The 16,964-nt window shown below is 41.3% G+C and overlaps 2 protein-coding genes across 2 annotated transcripts; both read left to right on the top strand.

The window, feature by feature from the left end:
• Positions 1 to 4,201: 4,201 nt before the first annotated feature.
• On the top strand, positions 4,202 to 5,227 carry LOC311034124 (chemerin-like receptor 1; the record flags this gene model as incomplete). Its single annotated transcript, XM_084041871.1, has 1 exon — positions 4,202 to 5,227. The coding sequence occupies one exon, from the start codon at positions 4,202 to 4,204 to the stop codon at positions 5,225 to 5,227; it is 1,026 nt and encodes a 341-aa protein (XP_083897997.1).
• An 8,134-nt stretch (positions 5,228 to 13,361) lies between these two features.
• On the top strand, positions 13,362 to 14,360 carry LOC311034122 (chemerin-like receptor 1; the record flags this gene model as incomplete). The annotated part of the gene is made up of 1 exon (XM_084041865.1): positions 13,362 to 14,360. The coding sequence occupies one exon, from the start codon at positions 13,362 to 13,364 to the stop codon at positions 14,358 to 14,360; it is 999 nt and encodes a 332-aa protein (XP_083897991.1).
• Between the last annotated feature and the right edge of the window lie 2,604 nt (positions 14,361 to 16,964).

The raw sequence follows: 16,964 nt of genomic DNA, 5'->3' as shown, positions 1-16,964 counted from the left end.
TGGTTTATGTGCACTAAGGACACAGGATGTGTGTCAAACCACTTCCTCCATCACAACGCAGCTTCACTGGATGAGGTCATCTTATACTGAATCAGTTTGAGTTTGCGAGTGAGTGAGTGAGTGAGTGAGTGAGTGAGCGAGTGAACGAGTGAGTATGTGTTTCTACCTTGAAGAAGGTACCGGATGACTGGACAAAAGCCATAATTTGTGAAGATCCCTAAAAAAAGGTGTCCTTAGCAACTGTAACAACTGGCGTGGCATCACCCTTTTGTCTGTCCCTAGCAAAATGCTTGCCAAAATGATCGTACAAAGAATATCAGATGCGATAAACAAACAACTTAGAGAGGAACAAGCAGGGTTCCGAAAAGGTAGAGGATGTGTTGACCATATATTCACCCTCCGTAACATCATAGAGCAGTGTACAGAGTGGCAGAGGAGGTATATCAACTTAATGGATTTCGAGAAGGCTTTCGATAGTATTCACAGAGACAGCTTATGGAGAATACTACAGGCATATGGGATTCCAAAACCACCGAAGACAAACACAGAGGCATCAGATGAGAAGAAAAAACGTCCCTTTTTGACGATAGATGCATCAGCCTGTAACAAGGGAAGGGGGAGTGACGGTGAGTTTTTTAGCAGCCTTCCTGGGATCGATCATAGTGGATATACATATTCTGTGACCATTTGAAAAGATAAGAGAAACGAAAATCGTTGGCAGTGGGCAAACGCAGCCAGAAATAAGTCTGGCAGTGAATGAGTTAAGGGGGTCTACGGATGGTGACCAGACTTACACCAGAAAAAAAGGCTTCAGAAAGTCTGATGAAAACACACACACACACACACACACACCAGAAGCCCGCTGCACCTCAGACTGGCAACCTGATCCCCAAAAAACACACAGCTGGAAATCCGCACGCACGCACGCACGCACGCACGCACACACACACACACACACACACACACACACACACACACACACACACACACACACACACACACACACACACACACACACACACACACACACACACACACACACACACACACACACACAATCAAGACCCTGCCATCCAACCCTACCTAAATACTGCACCCAACTCAAAGCCTTTATGAACAACAGTGAGTGTGTGGGTCCATACGTGTGTGGTTACATACGTGTGTGGGTACATACGTGTGCGGGTACATGACAGATCAGGGTGTGTGTATGTGTTTGGGGGGGGGGGGGTTCACTCCACCTCAGCCCGTATAGCACTTGACCCAGCCTTGACGACCATGACTCTAACTACTTGGTAGAGAGTGTGACAATACAGTGTTTGGCAGAGCGCCACGTCACGTTTGTGCTGCTTGGCCAGTCTAACTGCCTGATTGGCCAACCCGACCAGTATAAGTCCCTGATTGGCCAACCTGACCAGAATAAGTAGCCGATTGGCCAACCCAACCCGTCGCCTTAACTCACCGGCCGAGTAACGTTTTGTGCCAATAGAAGTGACAGTGTATTCAATACAATAGTTAGACGAATGGCAGTAATGAGACAAATCGTATGAAGTTGTCCCTCGGTCCTTAACGATAACAGGCCAGTGGCTCTTTAAATACAATTTTAAAAAAAGTATAAAATAAATTAAAACAGTAATTACATGTGTCCTTTTGCACACCTACGAACGGACAGGTGCGTTGGAGTGTGAATGCTGAATATGGAAGAAAAAGGGAGAAGGGAGAGTTAACTTAGGATGCAACGTTTCGTTCTACCTTCATCACGCATGCCTGATGAAGGTCCTGAAAAGGGAGAGAGGATGACTATAGGGTGACTGAGTACTGAGAAAAGCAATCTACCTATAGCTTGATCATAAAGAAAGGTTTTTAATCTAGTCTTAAATATACAGAGTGTGTCTGCTTCACGGATTGAAACTGGGAGAAGGTTCCACAGCTGAGGTGCCTGAAACTTAAATGCTCTGCGTCCTGTTCTAACATTTTTGGGGTTTCCTGGAGCCTTAAGCATTTTTTTCATACTGTGAACACAATGGTGTTCTGGCTGGTTCATAAGGCTCGATGAGCTCTTTAAGATACACTGGTTCCTGTCCATTGAGAGCCTTGTATGTGAGGAGGAGAACCTTAAACTCTATTCTGTATTTAACTGGGAGCCAGTGCAGAGAGGCCAGTGAAGGAGTGATATGACCTCTTCTTCTGGTTCCTGTCAGTATGTGCAGCAGCATTCTGGACCAGCTGCAGGCTGTTTAGGGACTTACTTGGGCAGCCTGATAATAAAGAGTTGCAGTAGTCCAGCCTAGAAGTAACAAATGCTTTTGTTTTTCTGCGTCATTTTGAGACAGAATGTGCCTAACGCAGGTGAAATATTACGCAGGTGAAAAAAGGCAGACCTTGAAATGTGTTTTATGTGGGACTATATCAGATATCTGTTACTCTCTCTTGCCAAGACAGACTTCAAACCCTCATGAGATAAATAGCTTCAGTAAACCATCATGTCATATACAAATATAAACGCTGAGTGGTGTATTTTTCCCCTTGTAGATCTGCTAATATTGAACATTTTACATAAAAAGAAAATTAAAAAAAAATCTGATTTAGAAGGCATTTGTAGAATTGGCCTCAAGTCTGAATGAGTGAAGTCTATAAGCTGCTATTTCTGGTCTCTGTGCACAAAGGAAACAGGCTGCTTGTCAGAAGCACAACATAGATCATCCATCAAAGTAGTTTCAGTGGGTGATGTCATCTCATCTCATACTAGTTTGAGTTTGCATATCGTCTCTGTCGGGTGGAAACCTTGTATGTCCAAAACGGTTACTTTTCATAAAATGGAAGAAAGAACAGAGTTCCAATGGATCCAACCAATTTCACTTTAAATGTTTTTCAAAAATGTACTCTGATTCTTCTGACTGTTTTTTTAATTTCCAAAAAAAAGTTAAAACATGGAGATAGGAGGTTTCCGCCTAACAGTATTGATATGACACCTACCGGTACATGTATATACGGAGCTATAAATTGCACTGAGTCCTCAGTGTTCACCGACTACAGTTAGATCAAGACACTTCTCTGACACTGACGTCTCTTCAACACTTTGAAACAGGTATCTTTTATTTTACTTTCTTTATTATATAGACATGATTGCTATCTAGAATATAGAGCTTTTTAAAATTATTGTAACATAAATAAATATATCACTTACAAAATGTGTCATCAGCTGTTTTTAGAAAGGGTATTATATATTTTGTATTTATTTGTTTGATCCTGTAACGGAGGGAGCTATGAGCGTCTTCACGGTGTTCATGTGTGCAGGGTATTCATTGATCTTTATAACATCTCTCCTGTAAGAAACCTTAGCAGATGATTTTGTCCCAAACTGACAAAAATCAGTTCACTTTATCACTGGAGTCAGGTGATCAAGATGTATCACTTTTCATATTCCATTTCGATTGGCTATGACTGACAATCTGTGGGCACGGAATTTTTAAAATAGGCGATATACAAGCTCACAACGTTGTGTGCTTGTAGGTTGGCTATTTAAAAGAGAACGAGAAGAGATCGTATTGGGCTATGGTTAGGCCTTACACCCCTGACCGACCACTTTGGTCTGCCGCCTCGAGGGTTGCCCTGTCGCTCAGAGGTCCTTCTGGCCGATCTACACGGTCACGGCTTCTCTCTGTTCTGGCCCCACAGTGGTGGAATGAACTCCCCACACTCCCCACAGGCTGAAAACCCACCTCTTCAGGAAACACTACCCTTCCTCTTAGCCTTGCCTACTTGTTGTCAATTATTTGTATGAGCTCTTGTTTAATTGGATCTTGTTTATTTGACACTTATTTATTTTAGCTCTTGCTCATTTGATTTTTCTATTTGTCTCTTCTGTTTAAGAAAGTAGGTAGCTGATATATTGCACTTTTACCTTAGCGCTAGGTATGCTCTAGTTGCTTGTTTTAGAAGAGAATGCACTTAAGACTAATAATAATAATGATAATAATAATAGTAATACAACTTTATTTATATAGCACCTCTCAAAACTGGGTTACAAAGTGCTTTACAAAGAAAACAGCAAAAGAAATACACAAAAATACACACTTCTGGTGATAAGTAGTTTTCTTGTCTACCTATGTTGAATGCACTTATTGTAAGTCACCTTGTAAAGCATTAACCTTTGTTTTGTTATTTTGGGTTTTAGGAACTGCTATGTTATCACAATTATGAGATGGATCTGTCCAGTGGAAACATCAAGATCGTGTGCCTCGTCATCTACAGCCTGGTCTTTGTGCTCGGCGTGTTGGGAAACGGTGTCGTCATCTGGGTGATAGGCTTCAAAATGAAGAAAACCGTCAACACTGTTTGGTATCTCAACCTCGCTGTGGCCGACTTCCTGGTTACAGCGTTCCTGCCCCTGGACATCACTGAAACAGCTCTGGACGGCCACTGGCCTTTTGGAACATTCATGTGCAAAATGGACGTTACCATTTTCTACATGAGCATGTATGCCAGCATCTACACCCTGATGGTCATCAGTGTTGACAGATGTGTATGTGTGGTGTGTCCAGTGTGGGCCCAGAACCACCGCAGTGTCAGGAAGGCGTCTTGGCTGAGTCTGGGTGTCTGGGTGCTGGGCTTCGCTCTCAGCTCCCCTTACTTCATCTTTAGGGACACAAAGCCCTCCTATCATGATGAGGACATCATGTGGTGCTACAACAACTTTGCACTCACTGATGACTACAGTACAACAGAAGTTAATCAGTTGTGGGGATTTCGATTTGGGGTCATGATCATCACTCGCTTCCTCATGGGGTTTGTGGTTCCTTTCACTGTCATCGTCTCCTGCTATTCTGTCATCATCTACCGGCTCAGGAATAATCACTCGCTGGCCGGCCAATCAGGTCACCCCCTCAAAATCATAGCAACTGTTATCACCGCATTTTTCCTGTGCTGGGCTCCCTATCATATCATTAATCTGATTGGTGTTGTGAATGTCCTGGTGACAAAGTACAGTATAACACTGTATCATGTGATCACCATCGGGTTTCCCATAGCTTTCGGCCTGGCATTTCTCAACAGCTGCCTGAACCCACTGCTGTACTTGTTCATGGGTCAGGATTTCAAGGATGTATTCCGCAGCTCTATCCTAAAGGTTCTGGAGAAAGCCTTCACTGAAGAGCTGCTTCAGACCAACCCTTCCACAAACCCAAGGAACACCAGTCAAGATACTGCCTTGTCTGAGGCACAGGGATAGGGCTGCCTTTGAATGTTCTTTAATATGTAAATGTTTTGTCTTCTCAGTACGTTCTCCAAGATTGAAACGATGATGAATAATATCCAAAACAATATGTTGAAGTAAGTTTAAAAATAAAAACAGTATTGTTTGGAGGTTCTCTTTGACATGCATCTCTAATTGAGTTTTTATTTCTCCCTGCTCTCCCTCTACCTTTTATTTCTTCTCCTTTTTCTGAATAATAACAAAATTATGAAGCATTATGCAAAATATAATATTTCACCCACTTATTTACACATGTAAATCCGTGATGAGAAAATAAAGTTTATTCTTGATTAAGGTTTCATATTTTGTAATTTTACAAAGACATCATTTTAATTTTGTGTTTGTTTGATTGTTTTGGCCATTGGATTAGCATTTAGCAGGAATATGATCAGAAGTTCACATAACAGGTGTGAAAGTGTCCAAACACTTTATGATATGGAAACAAACAAACCACGCTCTTGTAACCTAGATAATGTGTAGGCCTATCGAACAAGTGTGTTCTTGTTGGTCCTCCGTTGCAGCAGGTTAGTAATGCATTATCTTGTCTAATGCTGCCTTAAGTTGCCTACAGAACTACACAACATATCAATGTCACTAACAACACAAGCCACAACGCGCGCAATTAATTTACGGGGGGCGTAGGCTACTTTTCACTGCTCACCACACATTGGCCTTCTCGGAGCATAATTATTTGCGGCCAGCACCAACTCACAACATTACGCTCGACCATGTTGTTCCCTACCGTCACCAGGTTGCGCGCGAGAAATAAGCAATCTTATTGCTTGTGAATTTTCCTCCATTTGCCTCCATTCCTCCTCGCTCAAAGTCGCTTACAAGTCGCTTACAATAACAGGACATGGCTTCACTGGCCTCTAAGAGAGAGAGAGAGAGACACAGGGAGTGAAAGAGAGAGAGAAAGAGAGAGACAGACACAGATTTGGGTTTGCGTGTGATGTGTGTGTGTGCGTGTGCGGGGTGGGGGGGGTTCGTGACGCGACCGAACGTGTGCGGTGTGGGGGGGAGGCTGACGACAACGTAATAATAACAAGAAAAAGTGCTCCTCGGAGCACAACTCTCCGCTGTTGGGAATGTTGGGAATGTTCTATCTGTATAAGTGTCCTTTCCGTCCTGTCTGTATAAGTGTCCTATCCCTCCTGTCTGTATAAGTGTCCTATCCGTCCTGTCTATGTAAGTGTCCTATCCGTCCTGTCTGTGTAAGTGTCCTATCCGTCCTGTCTGTGTAAGTGTCCTATCCAATTGTTACAGTATCCGCCATTTCTCAACCATTTCGTGATTGTTCCTGTCTTACCTCACTCTTACCAGACTTGTGTTGGGAATGTTGGGAATGTTCTAATTCTTATGTTCTAACTGTCCTATCCATCTTGTCTGTATAAGTGTCCGATCAATCCTGTCTGTATAAGTGTCCTATCCGTCTGTATAAGTGTCCTATCCGTCTTGTCTGTATAAGTGTCCTATCCATCCTGTCTATGTAAGTGTCCTATCCCTCCTGTCTGTGTAAGTGTCCTATCCCTCCTGTCTGTATAAGTGTCCTATCCGCCCTGTCTGTATACTGTAAGTGTCCTATCCGTCCTGTCTGTATACTGTAAGTGTCCTATCCGTCCTGTCTGTGTAAGTGTCATATCCCTCCTGTCTGTGTAAGTGTCCTATCCGTCCTGTCTGTGTAAGTGTTCTATCCGTCCTGTCTGTATAAGTGTCCTATCCGTCCTGTCTGTGTACTGTAAGTGTCCTATCCGTCTGTGTAAGTGTCATATCCCTCCTGTCTGTGTAAGTGTCATATCCCTCCTGTCTGTGTAAGTGTCCTATCCGTCCTGTCTGTGTAAGTGTCCTATCCGTCCTGTCTGTGTAAGTGTCATATCCCTCCTGTCTGTGTAAGTGTCCTATCCGTCCTGTCTGTGTAAGTGTCCTATCCGTCCTGTCTGTGTAAGTGTTCTATCCGTCCTGTCTGTATAAGTGTCCTATCCGTCCTGTCTGTGTACTGTAAGTGTCCTATCCGTCTGTGTAAGTGTCATATCCCTCCTGTCTATATAAGTGTCCTATCTGTCCTATCTGCCAATTATGTATCAGCCATGCAGCCATTTCGTGATGGTTCCTGTCTTACCTCACTTTGACAGTGGCACAGACACTGTCAAAGTGACGCCATGTATTTATACAGTATTTCACCGTATTGTCACGTGTCACGTGAGGCTTGACCAATCGGTGTGTCATATTTAGAAAGTGAAAACAATACTCTCCTGCGGAGAGTAATAACAACAACGCGCACACGCGCAAACGCGCACACACACACACACACACACACACACACACACACACACACACACACACACACACAGACCAGAGAGAGAGGGAGAAAGACGGTGGATCTGCCTCTGAGAGAGAGCCACGGGGAGCGAGAGAAAGACAGAGACAGAGAGACTGTGTGTGTGTGTGTGTGTGTGTGTGCGTGCGTGCGTGCGTGCGTGCGTGCGTGCGTGCGTGCGTGCGTGTGTGTGCGCGTGTGTGTGCGGATTGAAAGACAGAGCCAGACAGATGGAGCGGGACAAAGGGACACTAGGTACACTACAGCTGCGCTCCAAAGATGTTGTCCAATTCTCTCCCAACTTCCAGTGTTGCTAGATTGTGCGCGACAAACAAGGTTTAGGAACAAAACAACAGAGAGAGAGGGAGAAAGACAGCGGATCTATATAAATAATATGCATATGAATATGGCTATTATATGGCTATTTATATATATTCCATATATGTTATTATATATAAATAAATTACATATTACAATTATTATTTCAATAAACTGTTAGATATCATAATATTAGACATTACATTAATATGTATTATGTATACTATATCTTATGCTATAATAAATATTGTATTAATGATGTTATATATTATATTATATATTATTAAATATAATAATACATTATTATATCATAATGTTATATGCTGTATTACAGTACATAACACATATTTAACATTATATCTACAATATAAATATAGATACTATTATGACATATGAATACATACATATTTAAATATATTTTTAAAATATATATAATATACACATGAGCCATAAATGAGCCAGTCTTTACAACGGCTCTTTGAAAGGGGTTTGGGATGTTTTCATTTGTATCCCACGATTGTGTTGGCTAGGGGGCTAGGGGGCTGACCTCTAGTACAGTATACATTCTGCATTGCGCACAGTGATGAGTTGTCATCAATTAAACGGTCTGCCGTCATAAATGTTGTTCTCTTAGCGGATATTTAACATGCTCAAAGAATATTCAGGCTCTTAATGCACTGCACACATTTAACTTGGTCTAATCAGCACTGAAATGTTTGCAAATGTAGCCTGTATATTTTGTCATGATGACATTAAAATATGACCTATTAAATGCTGAGCTTGTAGAAAGGCATTTCTTGGGAAAATGTCAGATATCTACGGCACACCTGGCAAATTAAATGGAATTTATTTATGTCTTGACCCGAGTTAAATTCTCCTTAAAAGTTGTTGAACGTAGTTGTGTTACTCTGCTGTTAGTCTGGGAGGGTTAGCGTCGGAGCTTGGACAGCAGGGGCGCGGCCACTGCGTTGTGATTCAAATCAACAGCCAATGAAGAAAAGGGGGCGGGATCCACATGCAGTGGGTGATGCATCTAAATAGGATCGACGGGAAGCAATTTCCCCTTGAGAAATTTCGGCCGCCATTGTTGTGTACTGCTGTTTGCCTCTCGTCGGACTTTTTAGACGAGTTGCACAGCTCTCAGACCGGTAAGAGGCGTGTCCGCTCAGATTCAGAGCGTGACGTACATCCCGCCCACAAATACCAGGGCTGTGGCCCAGAAGTTCCTCGCCAGAGCTGGCGAAAACTTCTGGGAACTCAGATTACTCTGCTGTAGGCATGTAGCTACTGTACTCTCCTAGAAATCTAACATGATCGACTAGGTAATTAATCCTAGCTAAAATGATTGGTTATGACAGCAAATAGGCTATACTGTACATTTTTGCTCTACAGTACATCCTCACATCAATCAGGTTCAATGGGGATCGTTTATATTCCAGGTGTAGTCTGAATCTGATTGAATCACGTTGGTTTATGATTTCAGTCATCAGGCTGAACTCCAGTCCTGCAGTACTGCTTTGATAATTTAGAATTTAATTTGTATCTATGTTGATTGCTGATATTATGTTTCGTTTGCATGATTAAACTTCAAGTAAACAGCACTTTTACATTGCACTGTCCATTGTCAAGTTCATACTCAATTATGACACTTTTTCAGAAAAATTTAATTTTGTGATACAAGGTATTTGGGGAGGGGGGGGGGGGCACAAATTTGAGCTTTGCTTGAACCCCAGAAATGCTAAATCCGCCAGTGCCTCTAGTACTTACACATACACTCAGCGGGTGTCCTGTGGTTTATTAATTTTGTGAAGAAGTGATGCAATTTCGGACTAAACTCGCTTTTAATAATAAACACATGCAACTTCCCCATTTGACAGGGTTGATATTTTTACCTCTCTGCAAACATCCGCTATGGTTGGCTGTCATGCATATGACACCCACAAGGTGCTAGAAGTTGCTCTGAGCTCCTCAGTGTTCACCGACCACAGTTTGAACAAGACACTTCTCTGACTGACGTCTTTGAAACAGGTATCTTTTATTTTACTTTCTTTATTATATAGACATGATTGCTATCTAGAATATAGAGCTTTTTAAAACTTATTTTAACATAAATAAATATATCACTTACAAAATGTTGATGTGTGAAATGTCATCAGCTGTATTTAGTAACGGTAGGTCTATCTATGATAGGTATTATATTTTATTTATTTATTTGTTTGATCCAGTAACGGAGGAAGCTATGAGCGTCTTGACGGTGATCATGTGTGCAGGGTATTCATTGATCTTTAGAACACTGATCAAGATGTATCAGTCACTTTTCATATTACATTCCGATTGGCTATGACTGACAATTTGATTAATCCTTCATAACGTGGCTCAGCTGACCTGTTAGGGCAATAAATGATAGACCACTGCTCACAGGTTTTACTGTAATAGTTAGGTAGTGGACACCGGCCGTGCATCTGGTTGGGACAGCCGTGGGACAGTTGATAAAACATTTGTGAGAATCGTGCAGTCTCCTCATGAAGCTATCCAGTTCAAGTGTTAACGTTTTAACGTGTCCACCTTTATGATTAATGTTGTTTCACCTGGATGCCACAGTTACAGTATAGCTGTTGTGAAGAGTCTTTTTTACGCATCTGTGTTGGATGTTTCATATCCTCAAATGCTTGTGCATTGTTGTTCATTTGTGGTAGGGCAACTTGCCAACTTTACTCACAAGTGCCTTCTCTTTGAAAGTGTTGTAATACAACTTGTGTTGACTGTTCAATACACAATTTTATCAAATATAAGCGGACAGACTGGTCTCGGTCTGACCACCGTGCCGACAACAGAGTTAGAATATATTGCAACAACTCCGCAGCATCAACAACAACTCTCTTCTTCCGGTCTTACCTTCACAATAAAGTGTCTCACATTTACCCCCCCAATGCATCGCCTTTTACACATTTATTATTAACAGGAAATAAGTGTAACTTAACAGTATGTGTGTGTTTGTGGCAGAGAGAGAGAGAGAGAGAGAGAGCTTGTGTTTTATATCATTTTTATCGTTGATTAGTCACCTTTACAAGGAGATACAGCTTGTAAGGATCGGGGATTCGTGGAATGAGCAACACAGCTAAAAGTGTGGGTAGTGCCCCCAGAAATGTTGTCAAAATCCCCCAATATGCTTCTGTTGGTAATCGCTCTAGTTTTGAACGACCTGCTGGCAGGTGTGTGCTCTGGTGCTAGTCACAGGTGTGTGACTGGCACCTGAACATGGGTTCTGCAGCTTTGTTAAGTTTGTGTTGATGCTCCAAGCAGCAACACTGCCCCCATGAAAAGATGCCACGTTTGTCCCTTCAGGATACGGCCCTTGCAATAGGGCAAGTGAAGCTGGTGTTCCGTTATGCGCAGTGCCAGCATTGGTGTCAGCCCTGACTAATCAACAATAAAATGACATAAAACATTGGTAACATAACATAATTGGTTTTATTAAAGGGGAGAAATAATCAAAGTTAAGTTTCAAAATTTCCGAACTTTTTATAGGCAGTCTTAGATTGTTATTCAAATAATGCAAAGAGAAGTCAATAGTTTAATATAAATGAAAAAAAAGATTATTATGAAAACAAATGTTATGCACATCAAACTATAATACAAAAATGATATAATCCTGATGAAAACTTAATTTTATAATCCTGATGATGAAAGCTTGATCTTTTTATGTAGAAAACATTTTTGAAATTTCAGTTCCTTAGTTTATTTTTTTTTCTCAGTTCTCTGTCTGCTGGAAATGTTTAGTCAATGGTTTGTCATTGTCAAGTGTCTTTCCAAGTTCCTTTTCTTCACCATCAGGTTGCTTCCCACAGTAAAATAATTGAAGAAGCTGTGTTTCAACAACTTGAACAGCTTCTTAAACAATGGCCTTGATACCTTACAGTTAGGTTTTTCGATCACACCGCGGAACTGAGACTGCTCTTGTCAAATTTTGATGACATCCACATAAATACAGAAAGTGGCAAAATGTCTTAGTATTACTAGATCTCAGTGCTGCATTTCACACGGTCGACCACAATACTAGACAGATTGAAAAACTGGCTGTGAGTTTCCGGCACAGTTTGAATCAAATTTAGAGAACAGAGACTATGTTGTATCTATCACTAACTACACATCTGTGTGGACAAAATCACATGCAGAGTTCCACAAGGATCCATTCTAGGACCCCTACTGTTCAATATCTACATACTAGTTCAGATTATGGAAAACAACAAAATAAGCTACCATATTTTATATATCATTTTGCAGATGATACACAAATCTACATAACCATTATCACTGCAGGACTATGGTCCAATACAAATACTGAGTAAATGCATTGAACAAATCAACAATTGGATATGCCATAATTTTCTTCAATTAAACAAAGGCAAAACTGAAATAATGTTTCTAAGTCTAAAACCTTGGAGTATAGGCATGGACTTAGATGTATGGTACACCAATACATATGGCTGAGATTTCAGTTCCTTCTTTATTTTTCTCAGTTCTCTGTCTGCTGGAAAGCTCCAGTCAATTTATGTGTGGTTTGTCAGAAAGTGTCTTTCCATGTTCCCTTTCTTCACTATCACTGCATAGTTGTTGCTATTCATTTTCCCAAAAATAATGAGTTGTATACGATGTATTTTGTCTCATGAAGTCCCCAAACTCATTCTACTGATGTTTTATCTCATTAGTTGTGGTTGAAAAATAGTAGTAGCTTAATCAACACACCTGTACCATTGATATGCTGCCAGGGTCAATCCATATGTTAATTCACACTTTCCCACTCATTTGTTGGGGTTCACATTCAAACCAGCAGAAATGAGCATGGTTCGACAGTAGACGATATGCTCCACAATGTGAGCTAGACTCGTTTTCTGTTTGTCACAGGACTGTAGTTTCAAGAGTTGTGATTTCCGTTAACTCATTAACTACCAAGAACGACTTATGACGAGACATCGTCCAAACACCCACACTGCCAAGAACGACTTATGATGACCTTTTTGTTTTTAGTGGTTTTCTAAAAGATTGCGCTGTTCTCTATCACCCGTGGGTAAGTAGGGAAGGAAGATCAAACAAGAGAACAACAAAAAAGCCAAACAAGTTATCTACACATTTACACTAGTCCTGAGATTTAAAAAAATATGTATACTTCTAGCTGTCTGTCTTATCTTGCATCCTCACCTGATGTAATCATGTACGGGTACCAATACGACAAATCTCCTGCAACATATTAATGAGCATGTCATCCAGACACTTTACGAGTCATCAAAATCATAAAAAAAAAATCTTTAAAAAAGTGTTTGAATTTTTAGGAGATATGTACACATTTGACCAAACTAAAATGTCAACAAAACATTGACAACTCTAAACTTGTCTGTGTACGGACATGTTGATGATCTACATGGCCTGTTAAAACAAAGCATTAACCTTTGTTTTGTTATTTTAGGTTTTAGGACGATGGAGATTATGACCACAACTGCTGTTTATCACAATAAAGAGATGGATATGTCTGCTAGAAACATCAAGATCGCGTCCCTCGTCATTACAAGCCTGGTCTTTGTGCTCGGCGTGTTGGGAAACGGTGTGGTCATCTGGGTGACGGGCTTCAAAATGAAGAAAACCGTCAACACTGTTTGGTATCTCAACCTCGCTGTGGCCGACTTCCTCGTAACAGGGTTCCTGCCCCTGGGCATCACTGAAATAGCTCTGGACCACTGGTCTTTTGGCAATTTCATGTGCAAAATGGACTTTACCATTTTCATCATGAGCATGCATGTCAGCATCTACATCCTGATGGTCATCAGTGTTGACAGATGTGTATGTGCGGTGTGTCCAGTGTGGGTCCAGAACCACCGCAGTGTCAGAAAGGCATCTTGTGTGAGTCTGGGTGTCTGGGTGCTGGGCTTGGCTCTCAGCTCCCCTTACTTCATCTTTACGAACACACGGCCCTCCTATCATGATAAAGACATCATCTGGTGCTACAACAACTTTGTACCCACCGGTGGTGGGGTCATGATCATGACTCACTTCCTCATGGGATTCGTCGTCCCTTTCACTGTCATCGTCTCCTGCTATTCGGTCATCATCTACCGGCTCAGGAATAATCGCTCGCTGGCCAGCCAATCAGGTCGCCCCTTCAAAATCATAGCATCTGTTATCACCACATTTGCCTTCTGCTGGGCCCCCTATCATTTCATGCGTCTGATTGATTTTGCAAATTTCGTGGATCAAGTGGTCACCATCGGGATCCCCATAACCACCGGCCTGGCACTTCTCAACAGCTGCCTGAACCCGCTGCTGTACGTGTTCATGGGTCAGGATTTCAAGGCTGTATTCCGCAGCTCTATCCTAAAGGTGCTGGAGAAAGCCTTCACTGAAGAGCTGCCTCAGACCAACACTTCCACAAACCCAGGGAGAACCAGTCAAGACACTGCCTTGTCTGAGACACAGGTTTAGGGTTGTCTTGGATTATCGCGGCGGCATACTTTTTTTGTGATTCTACGAACCCCCCCCCCCCCTCCCAAGCGATCGGTGGGTGGATCGTTGTGAAGAATAATATTCTATGATTTTTTTTAGGTTAGTGTAAACACTCGGAAATCGCTTGCAGTGGCTTAGCAAACAATGTTTTATTTCTGGCAGACAAAGAGTTAAAGAGGTTTTGGAGGTGTGCCGTATAGACCAATTATTTTTGTTTTCAAAAATTGAGACTGCATGCACAGTTGCTGGGTTCATGTAATCAATTCCCAACAGATCCACAAACCTGTTATATGGGCATACTGTATATGGGCATAAAGGAGACAAGGACTAACAGCTACAGAGATCTCCATATATGGGCATATCAGTTGGGTTGGCAGTATGACGCGTCCCTCATACCTACCCTAAGAACCTCTAGTACTTATAAATACACTCAGCGGTTGTCCTGTGGTTTATTCATTTTGTGAACAAATAAAATGCATTTTCTGGCAAAACTCACTTTTAATAATAAACAAATGCAACTCCATTTGACACGGTTGTTATTTGTACCTTTCTGCAAAGATGCACATCAAGGTTGGCTGTCAGGCATTCTAATAGTAACTATACAATAAATACAAGGTTCAAATAAAAGTTGTGCTCTGAGTTCTATATTTTAATTTTGCAATAAAATAAAGGCTTGTTTTAAAATACTTTAAATAGCATTATGAGTGTTTTGAATAAATTGAAACAACATATACAATATATGAATTGAAACAATATACTTTTGGGGGTCCTTGACATGAAAAGGTTTGAGCACCTCTGATATAGAAACATAAATGTTTCAGAAAACTGTTAGGATCTAGAAGACATGTCTAGAATCTGCCTCAGGTCTTAAAGGGTTAAAGTGGTTTCTGTGCACAAAGGAAACAGGCTTTGATGGAGGATTTACACATACGTACATCCCCCATGGATGATGTCATCTTATTCTAAATTAGTTTGTGTGTGTGTGTGTGTGTGTGTGTGTGTGTGTGTGTGTGTGTGTGTGTGTGTGTGTGTGTGTGTGTGTGTGTGTGTGTGTGTGTGTGTGTGTGTGCGCGTGCATGCATGCCCACGTGTATGTGCACGTGTATGCATTAGTCTGGATGTGCGTGTGTGTTGTTGAACATATGGAAATGTATTAGAAGGTAACTTATGTATTGAACAGCCCTCTTTAGGATATAGGCTTACAATCATTTTATCACTTGATAAAAAGAAGGAATATGATATTAACTGGTTGAAATGACTGCTGAGTGCACTGGAAGGCTTGCAGCAGGCAGAGGACTTTTGTGGTTTTGCATTTCCTGTATGTGAGGATGTGTGTTGTACCCGCTGTGTACATGACATACAGCCTGCATTTATGACTGATCAGTGAGATCAGAAAATAGATTTGATAGATTTAACCAAAGGTTACATGCACACATGCAAACGTGAATCATTAGATTTTCTCATTAATTTAACCTGATGTTATTAATGATTTAATTTACTCATGTATAATTGCTGATAATATGCAGTATAATTGCATTTACTGAATTATGTTCAGGTATAAGACACATCTTGGGGGAAAATAAACCCCCCAGTATGCCCATATACTATATGGCCATGCTGATAATGTTGGAAAACGTGCAAAGTAAAGTTTTTCGTGTGTGCGTGCGTGCGTGCGTGCGCGTTCGTGTGTGTGCGCGTGGGTGGGTGGGTGTTGACAAAGCCACATACAGACACACTGAGTGTGTATACACACACACACACACACACACACACACACACACACACACACACACACACACACACACACACACACACACACTCACTCATGTCTGGGGAACTTCCTTAAGACCTTACTACCGTATATAAGGGCTTTTGGGCCCTTTGGGTTAAGTTATTAACTCATTCAGTGCCAATGATGTGTACCGCTTTTTCCCCCCGATGGAAGCAGAGACACTCCTCCGTCTTTTGCGACTCTCTCTCTCTCTCTCTCTCTCTCTCTCTCTCTCTCTCTCTCTCTCTCTCTCTCTCTCTCTCTCTCTCTCTCTCTCTCTCTCTCTCTCTCTCTCTCTCTCTCTCTCTCTCTCTCTCTCTCTCTCTCTCTCTCTCTCTCTCTCTCTCTCTCACACCCTGCCTGCCTCTCTCTCTCTCTAATAATAATGGATTTTATTTATAATGCACTTTACATTTGCGAAAATCTCAAAGTGCTACCAAAGGCAATTACATAAAAAAAGAATCAATCATCACCATTAAAACAATCTAAGAAACTGAAACAAAACATTTAAAATATGGGGGCATAAAGCCTATAGGTTAAACCAGTGAAAAACAAATGCTTTGTTAAAAAGGAAGGGCTTTAGTCCTCTCTTAAAGCATTTAGACCTGAGGCCCATTATAAAAACGTCTTCTAAATCCTGTTTTCTAATTTTATATCACTCTGAAAAAAATATTTATTCAAAAATTACAAAAAATCTTTGTTGCTATATACTGTACATAGCAACAAGAACCCCAAAAGGGGTTTCCCGTCCTGAAAGGTATAGTTACAAAAAGGGGTTCCCGGCCAAAATGGGTTAAGAGTTAACCGACTGT

Source organism: Gymnoscopelus microlampas (genome assembly GCF_963454915.1).
Source record: "Gymnoscopelus microlampas genome assembly, chromosome: 18".
Lineage (NCBI taxonomy): Eukaryota > Metazoa > Chordata > Actinopteri > Myctophiformes > Myctophidae > Gymnoscopelus > Gymnoscopelus microlampas.
Note: the sequence above shows the minus strand (reverse complement) of the source record. Positions and strands in the feature narration are given on the sequence as shown.